The sequence below is a fragment of the Sylvia atricapilla genome, chromosome 13 (assembly GCF_009819655.1).
Source record: "Sylvia atricapilla isolate bSylAtr1 chromosome 13, bSylAtr1.pri, whole genome shotgun sequence".
Taxonomy (NCBI): domain Eukaryota; kingdom Metazoa; phylum Chordata; class Aves; order Passeriformes; family Sylviidae; genus Sylvia; species Sylvia atricapilla.
The window spans coordinates 6,190,198-6,200,572 of NC_089152.1; the positions used below are offsets into that span (position 1 = coordinate 6,190,198).

At 52.2% G+C, this 10,375-nt stretch overlaps 1 protein-coding gene across 1 annotated transcript in view; it reads right to left on the minus strand.

Annotated features, from left to right (window-relative positions):
• ST8SIA2 (ST8 alpha-N-acetyl-neuraminide alpha-2,8-sialyltransferase 2) overlaps positions 1-10,135 on the minus strand; it is a 29,911-nt gene extending 19,776 nt beyond the window's left edge. The window contains exon 1 of the mRNA XM_066328030.1: positions 10,029-10,135. Coding sequence (XP_066184127.1) covers positions 10,029-10,126 — 98 coding nt within the window. The 5' untranslated portion in view covers positions 10,127-10,135. The remainder of the gene's footprint in view (positions 1-10,028) is intronic.
• Positions 10,136-10,375: the final 240 nt, after the last annotated feature.

The window sequence follows — 10,375 nt, forward strand, 5'->3', positions numbered from 1 at the left end:
TTTGGGTTGAAAAGGACTTTAGAGATCATCTCGTCCCGACCCTCCTGCATTTAACCACATTTGTGAAGCTCATTCCTGCCGGAACAAAACCTCTGCCTCTTCCTGACCTTGGGCAACCCAAGTCCTCCTCTTCTCCCTCCTCCATATAAAAGTTGGATAATAGTCTCTTGAGGGATTATTAGGCTGAATTTATCCACCTGAATTCCCCAGGAAGGGAGTTCAGAGTGCCACAATTTTTACCTGAGGGGTTCAAAAGACTAACACCTACTAATTAGGTTTTCACAACCTGCTTTTATGTTAGGTGCATTTTATGATCCTTGTTTTACAGCTGGGACACTGGGGGTGAAGTGGCTTGGCCCTTAACACCAAAAAATGAATTCTACGAGCCAGGAGCAGGCACTGTGAGCTTCTAGCAGACCTGTCCTCTTGAAAATGCTGCTCTTTACTTGCTGATAGTGGGTATGGCTCTTGCTGGGTGGGAGGGCCCAGAGGACCACGGGAATTGATTTGCAAAGGTTTCACTGGCCCCAAAAGCAGAGGCAGCCAACAGTCTCCTGAGATGGCTGCAGACTGTGCCCATTAAGGCAGCCTGTATCTATTTTAAAAAAATAATAAATCACCACCTATATTTAATTTGCTTTTTAAGGACTGTTCTGATGTTTTCCTCATGATCAGAACTGCTATTTTCTATCTGAAGAGCACATGAGCATGATGCCAGGCCTGGCTAGAGACCACCCACCCACAATCACTGTCCTCCCAACCCAGGGGCTTTCCCTGAGACAGCCAAGTGTGAAGAGGACTTGGAGTTGATGTTCACAGCCCCTCTGCAGGTTTCTGTGTTGTGGCCAGAGACTCAGTCACCGTAACTAACACCTCTGGGGGAAAGGATACACTGCCCAGCCACTGGAAATGAAGGATATAGATGGCCCTCCTCCTCCCTAACTTTAGAGATTTGCTCCTACTGATGCTCACAGTGCTGTGAAATGTGGATCAGTACATAGGCTTCAACACTTCCTTCCCCTTTACTGAAATTCAGGGGTTGAATTTTAGGTTGTTGAGAGCAGCAGGACAGCAAAGGCACTCCAGGGCTTTTGGGGAAAAACTGTCACATTTCCAAGTTGTCTATGAAAGAGAAATAATTGGCTTCCAAATGCCAACCTGTCCAGCCCTACCCTGCAGGGTGGACAGGCAAAGGTGGCCCAGGAGCCCAAAAGTGAGAAGAAACTGAGCCCAGAATTCGACCTGGATTCCTTGGAGATTTTGTCCTGGTTTTCCATCAGAGTGCGGCTGAAAATGTGGAAAAAGGACACTTTCATTGGTAAGTCCCCTTGTGGACTTCTGACTAGACACTCAAGTGGTTGCTGTGGAGTTTAGGTCAAAATCCACCCACATCCATCAAATGCTCTGCTGTCCCAGGAGAGACAAATTCGAAGAGTAAAGGCTGGTTAGCCCCACGTGTAAATCAATTTGCATATCAGAAACAAAAGCCAAAGCTAGATGAGAAGTGATGGGATCAGAGATGCATTTCTGAACCTTGAGATCCTGCACTCAAACAGTCCATTGTGCACTCTCCTGGCACTGCTCCCCCTCCAGGAACGCTGCTCCTCCAGGCTCCAGCACCATCTCGCCTTCCTGCATCCCATTTCATTAAACACGGGGGGAAGCTGGGACATCAGACCCTTGCAGGCCATTCCTGTGACATTTCACCAGTTGTTTTGGAGGCTCTCTCATCTTGGGATGTGGAGGAGACTGTGGTGAAGAGAACTGGTGCTTGCTGGGTGGTAGCTGTGGCACCCGCATTCCCCAGGCAAGCAAGGGATTAATTGGGAAGACATTTCTAAAGCAGCTGTCTGCTAGCACAGAAGATCCTGCAATACATCTTGATGGGATGTTCGAAATCGCACTTCAGTGTGTTTAAAAAAATCTCACTTGATTATATTGTCACAGCTTGGCAGCCCAAGTGTCAAAAACTTCCTAAATATCAGGTGCTACTTTTAGTGTTCCAAGCTCAATTCTGTCAAGTCACACAATCGCATTTAAAGTGTGCCCCTATTATGGCTTTCAGAAACAACCTGGTCCAGCTGGGGTCGAGTGCAGGTCTGCTACATGAGGGGCAGCCAGGCTGGCAGAACAGCATCTTCCAGCAAGCACCAGTGAGGCACCAGCCAACGGCCTCCTGTTGCTCATGGCACTTGTCATGGGAAATGCAGCCCCATGCAAAGGCTCTCGTTGATTTGGTCACCTCTCCCCACACCCCAATCCCACCTCCACAACATCACCCATCCTGCAGCCTCCTTCCCAGGGACCACAAGAGGATGGGAAGGTCAGGGGTGCTCAGCATCCCTGCCTGCCAAGTGACAGTGACAGTGGCTTCACATCAGCTCCTGAGTAAATGTGAGCAGGGTGTGACCCTGACATCTCTGTCTGGCTGCGAGTCACGGCGTGTAACCACTGCCAGTGTCTGCTGAGGACACGAGGGAATGAAGACACATGGGTTTGCAAAACAGACGTCTACTGCTTAATAAGGAACATGCCAATTAGTCTGAAACACTTACGAGACAAAACCCATGACAAATCAGCAGGAACAGCTCTCACAACAAATGGACACGAGGCCAATGGGAGAGATGCCCGTGGCAGCCTGTCACCAGGACACTGCTGGGGATCACTCTGACTGGGGTGACCAAATCCCTGTCCCTGCCTTGAGCTCTGGGCCCAGCCCAGCAGGAGCTTTTCCTGAGCCAGAAAAGTGTCTCTCACACCTGTGGAGACAAATCACATCCACGTGCATTTGCCATAATGTCAGCATGGCCTGACTCAATCACCTCAAGATGCTCTTGTTCTATCACTGCTCTAAAGACAAAATACTCACACACATCCCCTTTCCCCATCCTGTGTACTGGCAGGACCTTATTCCCTCCTTCATCTTTAAAACTCTCCTGGCATCAGCTCTTTCTCTGGGGCTGTGTTAATGAAATAGCCAGCAAAGAAACAGACATTGAAGCAGGCAAAAAGGATCCAGTGAAGGGCTTGGGACTGGGCAGTGTGTGCATTTTGTATGTATTTGTGTAATTTATTTTCTTTCTCTTCTTTCCCTTCTGGAAGGGAGAAGGTAAAAACTCCAAGAGTGCAGGGAAGATCTAGAAAGTAGCTGAGACAAAACCCTCACTGCTTACAAGACATGTCTACACTATTCATTTATCCTGAGATAATTTTTTCTGCTAACAGAGCAGAGCTCTCAGGGAGCACAAACAGCAGAGCATCAGGCTTGCAGCAGAACCTGTCACCCTGAGCATCTGTGTCCCAGAAGCCAGAAATCCCAGTGGCTCCTGCAGCACAAAACATTATCATATGGGGCTGTGGGCCCTTGGGCTCATCCTCCTACACCCCCCTCATCTCTTTTCCCAGTGCTCTGTGCAGCATACTGGAATACTGAAGGTCTCATGTGGTTTCTTCTTCCACTGCTGATGCAGATGTTGAGGACCTCTCCTGGGCAGAGACATCCTCCTGGGGCAGTTCTTCTGTATGAGCATCCTCAAAATAACATCTGCTACCTACACAAAGAGGGCTTAAGTTTGGAAAGAGCTCTCACCCCACAGCACTGTCACTGCTCTGGAAGGTTTCAGCAGTGCCCATTTCCTTGGATCAGTCCTTTCACTTCCCAGTCGGAGCCAATTCTGCTGCAGTTGGTGAAGATGCATCTCCCAAGGCCACCACCACCATCACGGCTGCTGCCAGCCAAGACAAGGATTTACAGCAGAAATGTGAAGGAGAAGGAGCTGTAAAGATACTCTCCTTGTTTCCTTTTCCTTTTTCTTTCTTTTTCTATTGCACTGCAAGTGACTGAGAAGCCAACACCTGTCTGCTCTGCAGTGGTGTTTGCTGAATGACACCTGAATCTCTACACTTCCAGTGAATTTACTTTGCCAGGGAACTTCCTTGTTTCCTGGGGCAACTGGGGATGGAAGCCAGAGAAACGGCAAAATAATTATTATTGTCTAATTTTCTACTTTGGGCTTATTTCTTGCTGCTGACGATGACCCAGGCCCAGGGAAAACAAATGTGGGAGGCAATTGGAAGAAGTCTGGTTTGGAACAACTTTGGTTTTTACAGCAACTGTGCCTGATCTATTTAAGTAGTGCTATTCTCGAGGATGAAAAAGCAAAATACCTACAGAATCACAGAATCATATAGTTTAAAAATATCCTTTAAGATCACTGAGTCCAACAGTCAACCCAAGACTGCCAAGTCCAGCATGAAACCATATTCCCAATAGTCACTTCTAAATATCTTTTAAATACCTCCAGGGATCATGACTCCACCACTTTCCTGGGCAGCCTGGGCCAATATTTGTCAGACCTCTCAGTGAAGAACTTTTCCTGCTACCCAATCCAAACCTCCTCTGGTGCTAGTTGAGGCCATTTCCTCTTGTGTAACATTAGAACAGCCTGAAAGCCCAAAGAAAGAAAGAGGCACCTCTGTTAAATGTTTTTCCTGGAAGACCAAAAGCCCATTTGCCATGAGAGAGAAAACCCACCCCTTGAGTTCATCCCCTGGGGAAGGCTGGGGGGGCTGGTGATGCCTGGGAGAGGCTGGGAGGGGTGGTGGCAGCGGCAGGATGTGCTGTGTCACTGCTGGCCCTGGTCCCAGAGGAGCAGGCACGGCACTGCTGAGGCTGAATCTCTGAACTCCCCGTTAGCTGCTCAACAAGGCTTCGCTAAATGAGCCAACACTCGCAACTCCTTGTTCTCTGCTGGGGCAGAGAGGTTCCCTTGGCATTCCCGACTGGAATTGTGCACTTGCAGGGTTGGAGACGAGACACAAAAAGCCCACCTAGGCAAAAAGGGAATGTGAAGCCCTGCTGGGAACTGCTTTATTGTCTTTATTGCTCTGTTTGCATGAACTGGCCTGGCTATAGCAATACTAGATTCCAGAAAGGCTGGCTGGTGATTTGCAGCCTCCTACCACAGCTCTCCTCACCAGCAAGGTCAGAAATTTCCTCCTTGAGGGTCTTGCAAGCTGCTGACAACCAATACTGAACTGTGGAGTAACTTTTCAACAGATGTATTGGAAATCCCGAAGCACTGGCTTTTCTTTTTTTGTTCCACTGGCTCTCTTGGGGGTCTGGAGTGCTTTCCCCCCTGCTGCTCCCAGCCCTCCCTGCCGGTCCCACTGCTCCTACCACTCCCCAGAGCTCAGCTTAAGGAACCAAGCTGTGGGCATTCATCTCCCCCAGCCTGCTCCAGGCAGGAGCCCGGGGCTTTGGAGATGTTTTTGTGGCAGCCCACCCTGCCCCTGCAGGGCTGCAGGAGGTGACGGAGTGTTTCATGGGGAGGAGAGGGAGCTCTGCAGCCAACCTGAAACCGGCTGCTCGCACTCAGGTTTTTGTCAGAAGAGCTGCAATCAAAGCCTACCCCGAGTATTTTCTTACTCAATTCAGTGCTCCAACACTGCTTTTATTTTCCAGCCAGATGTGTCACGGAGCTTTTATTAGAGCCCTGCCATACCCAAGGAGTACAAAGGTCTCCTTTGGCTCCATTTACATGAATACTTCCAGGATGTCTGTGGGCTCGTGTCCTGCCGGGAGCTATTCCTCCTCCAGCCCAACCTGGATAATTGTTGGCTTGTGCACACCCCACCGTGTGAGCGCACAAAGGCGCTTGCTGGTAGAATGCAGCACTTTCTCCAGCGAAACTTTCTGCTGGAGAGCAAGTCTTAGACTAACTCAGGGCAAGGTGCAGTAAATCACAGCCTGGAAGATGGAAGCAGGATGTTTATACCCCATGGACTAACCCTGACAAGAAGTGTTACCACTACAGCCCACTACAGACCGCTCACAGCAAGCGCAGCAGCCTCCATAAAGGACACAAAAAACATCTCTCTTCCCGAGCCTTTGAAAGGCAGGCGTTAGAAAAGGGCACACGAGGGAAAAAAAAAAGTGGCAATTTAGTGACAAGCTCCCCGGCAGGCAGGCCAGCGATATCAGTGACTCGTATTCGTCACTTACAGCGAGCAGAATATCATTCCCCTTGTAATCAGGATGGAAAGGCATGTGGTCCGGGCTAGCACGGAAAAGGTTGACTCATATTAAGACCAACCCATTACCAAGTGTCAAGTGCTCCCTAAGATGGCTCAGACATAATTCGAGAAGTCACCTGGTGGCAGCGGGTCACCAGCTCCCTCTACAGACAATCAGGACGCAGCCGGACCCCTGCGGAACTGCAATAGCAGGCGCAGAGTAACAAAGACAGTCCCCCTAAAGCGGAGCAGAATTTTCCTCATCCCCGGCAATAACCATCCAAGCCCTTTGTTTCCCTCGGCGGGGACGGCTCCGTCCCGCTGTCCTACCCCGGCGCGGATAAGAAATGGCTGCGATGGCATCAGCGCTCCCCAAGACAGACGGGAGCGTGTCTTTTGTTCCCTGCCAGCCAAACAAAGAGCGGGAGCGGTGCATGGAAACACAGGCGCCACCGGGCTGCAGGAAAAGTTCAGCAGCCCGGAACCGGCTGGCTGTTCGGAAACAAAGTGCCAGGACCACTCGTCACAGCAATACTTCACGGAGCAGCACACGGCGGCGAGAGGGGCGAGCGTGTCCCTGCCAGCATCCCGCCAGCATCCCATCACCATCCCGCAGCTCCACACCCGCAGGTGACACGGGCAGACAGTGACAAGGATGTAGCAGGGGGAAAACCCGCGCACAGGGCTGGCTGCAGCGTGGGAGGAACGGGCTAAGCAAGGGCGGTGCGGCATCAGGAGGGAGAAACTGGCTGGATTTTCATCCTTGCCCCAACATCTCTTTGTTTCAGCATCTCCTGGCTGCGGGAGGTGGTACAAGGATGTCTAGAGGAGTGAGATGGGACTGCTTAAGGCACAAACATCTTTCTCAGAAGCCTCTGGCAGGCGGAGCAGCTCCAGCTGCCCTTGGCTCCTACCTCCCTTCACCTGCGATGCGGGGAACTTACTGTCCAGAGAAACAGCACGGGTTTGGGTTTTTTGTTCTTTTGCCAGTAGTATTATATTCTCTCTCACTTTTTACCTAACGAACGTTTTGCGGGTTTTTTTTTCTGAAATTTGTCAGTGTTTGGAGAGAAATCTGTTCCTCCCCACTCCCACCCGTACGAGGCACGTTCTTCCAAAGACAATCCAAATCACAGGCAGGGGGCAGGGTACGTGTAAAAGTGGGCAAGCTGTTTGCTCCTCACAATAATTAGAGAGTGTCTCGATGCCAAGGAATAAGAAGAAAAGAGTTGCACCTGCCCATGTTCCCCAGCCCCCCCCGTGCCAGCAGCATGCCAGGAGACAGCTGGGCAGCTCCTTCCTCCCCTGCTGCACTGACCAAAGCCACTGAGGGTGGTCTGGGGGGTGTGAAGGAGGATGCTGAGCCACACAGTACAACAGCCAAATATTCCTGATGTGGGGGAAAGCTGTGGAAATACACAGCATCTTCCAAACCTCTCATGGAGAGGAGCTGTTCTCTCCTGGACACAGAGAGCTCCTGGAAAACTTTGGAAGGGTCTCTTCTCTACACTGCTGTGCACTTTTGCTGTCACAGTTCACTTTACCTACAGGGCCTGTTAACAAAAAATGCTATTACGTGGCTCCCACAGTTGAAAACCCTTTATTCATGCTCTGACCTGCTGCAGACCAGGCACTTTGCTTTTCCATGTCACCACAGCAATGTATTTCAGCCAGGTCAGAGCATGGGGCTCACCATTCCTGGCACCATGGCAGTACACAGGGATGAAGAGCCCATTGTGCCAGGATTCTGTGCAAGGTGAGCAGTGTTTGGTCCCTTACTGTGTTTGGGGTGCAAGAGCTCATCAAACCCAAAACACTCCAGAGATACAATGAGGAAAAGTGTGTGGGAGAGGACAAAGCAAGAGAAAGGTTCAGTTTGCTCGACTTCATGACTAAATAATATATAATTAATACAGCAGGGTCCCACCTTTGCTTTGGTTATCCCCGGATGGGAAGCACAATGATGTGGGCACTGATCTGTGAAGGTTTGGTGATCACTGGTACCACAAGGCATCGGGCACAGGACCCTCCTTCACCCCCTGGGTGCAGGGTGCTCCTCTCCTCTGCCAGTTCCCTCCTGCACTACCATTTCTGATGCTGTGTGGAACAAGCAGCTCGCTGTTCCTACAGAACTCATCTGACCCTGCTGCCGTCCCTGCCGCCGCACCGCTTGGCAGAACTTCCTTGGAGGAACTACAGCAACAAACTCAGATGCCAGGGTTTGGAGATAAGCAGCCAGCAAACAGCCAATTTCCATACAATGTACAGAAAAGAGAGGAGAAAAAAAGACACAATACTGGGAATCCCTAATGAACCAGGGTGAAAAACAGGACAAGTCAGTAACAAAACAGAATAGATTTTCAATAAGGGCACAGCAAGTTCTAGTGGGTAGATCTAGCAGATAGGAGAGGAGAGAGAAGAAAGAACAGAAGCTGGAAAAGGAGATGGGAAGAAAGCAAGGGGATCAGAGCAGCCTGTCCAATGGGGAGGATGCATCAGAAGACTTTAATTTCCTTTATTATTATACAGATAGTGCCAGCTCATTGCAGAGCAACAATTCATCTACCCTGGTAACCCACAGTCTGGTGCTGGATGTTTCTGGACAAGGCTACTGACCTTTAAGCACTTCCTGCCTGTGGCACCCAGCATAACATAACAATGAAACAATAAACAAACATCACTGCATTTCATTTATCATCTCATAAAGGTGTTTGTTTTGGTGTAACACAGTGGACAAAGCTAACTGGTCCCAAACAGAAAGACCTTTGTGTCATTTGGGTGCTCCGAGTGCAAACCTCATTACTAAAATTATTTGGTTTTACACATTGCTGTAGCAAGTTCCTCAAGTTAATGCAAACCTTCCTCTCTGCATTTGTTCCTCTCATCCCCTGAATTTCCACGCAGACCTCAGAGATGGGGTTCATAGGATGGGAAGGGTGTTGCTCCTCAAACTGACAGGCTGCTTCAGCCCCTGGCATAGATGGCACTTGCAGGTAAACACTGACCATGACAGTGATCAGTAAGGGTCATGAAGCCCCTAACACATCCCACAGGGACACACCAGTGGGCTAAGCTCTCTGCTCCATCACCCCAAACCAACTGATCTCTGCTCAATCTCTCCTATCCCACAGACTGGTCCCTTATCCACCCACAGACTGGTCAGTTATCCATCACTCCCATCAGCTGGTGCCCTCTCCACCACACCCATCTGGACCAGCAGTGGCACCTAAGCCCCCTGGGCTGTAACTTGCCCCAGCATCCCTGTCCAGCAGACCACTCACACCGACATCCCACTTAGGCACCTGCTCCATCCATCCATCAGCACCTGAGCACTGCCCGTGCTAAAATCCCCTCTCTTCAGACCAGGATCTGATCCAACACTTCTAATCAGACTGGTACCCACTCCAGCATCCTTACCCAGACCTGTACCTGATAGAGCATCCCTGGACTGGTACTTCAGCCTCTCTAAAAGGACCTCCACACCTCTAATGAGAGCTCCGCTATCTCTTCCCGGACTGGTACCTCAGTGTCTGTGAAGGGAGTGGTACCTGCTCCAGCATCCACACCCGGACCGGGACCTCAGTGCCTGTAACGGGGAGGCACCTGCCCTGGCATCCCTATCCGGACAGGTATCTCAGCATCCCTAAAGGGACCGGTACCTGCTCCAGCATCCCTATTCGGACCGGTACCACCGCGTCTCTAAGAGGTACCTGTTCCCGCAGCCCTGCCCGGCGCGGCGTGGCTGTCCCCCGGCCCCGTGCCCCGTCCTGCCCCGTTCCTGCCCGGCGGCGGGTCGGTCCCGCCCGGGGCTGCCGGCGGCTCCGCGGAGCTGCGCGGGAGCGCAACGCGCTCCATTCCCACTTGGGCACTGCAAAAACCGGGAGAGCCGGAGACAAAGAAACTGTCCGGGCGCCCGCCCCCTCCTCCTCCGCCGCCGCCGCCGCCTCCTCCCCGGTCCGCGGCACCGCTCCGCTCCGCGCCCCTTTCCTCCGCGCGGGGACGGGGGCATTTACCCGCTCTCCTCCTCGATCTCCGAGATATCGGCGAAGATGAGGAACCCGACGAGCAGCGTGAGCAGCGCCAGCGTCCAGCCCCGGCACGGCAGCGGCATGGCTCCGGGGCTGGGGCCGGGCTGGGCCGCTCCGCGCCGCTCCGCGGGGTGCGGAGCCCGGAGCCGCGTCCCGGCTCGGCGCCGCCGCCGCCGCCGCCGCCCGGCGGGGCCGCTCCGCCCCTCGGCGCCCCCGGCCCGCCCCGCCGGCGCGGGGAGGCTGCGGAGGGGCGGGGAGGGGGCGCTCGGGGCGGGCTCGGCCCCGCCGCCCCCCGCCGCTAAAGTTTGCGGTGCGTCCCCGCGGCCCGCGCG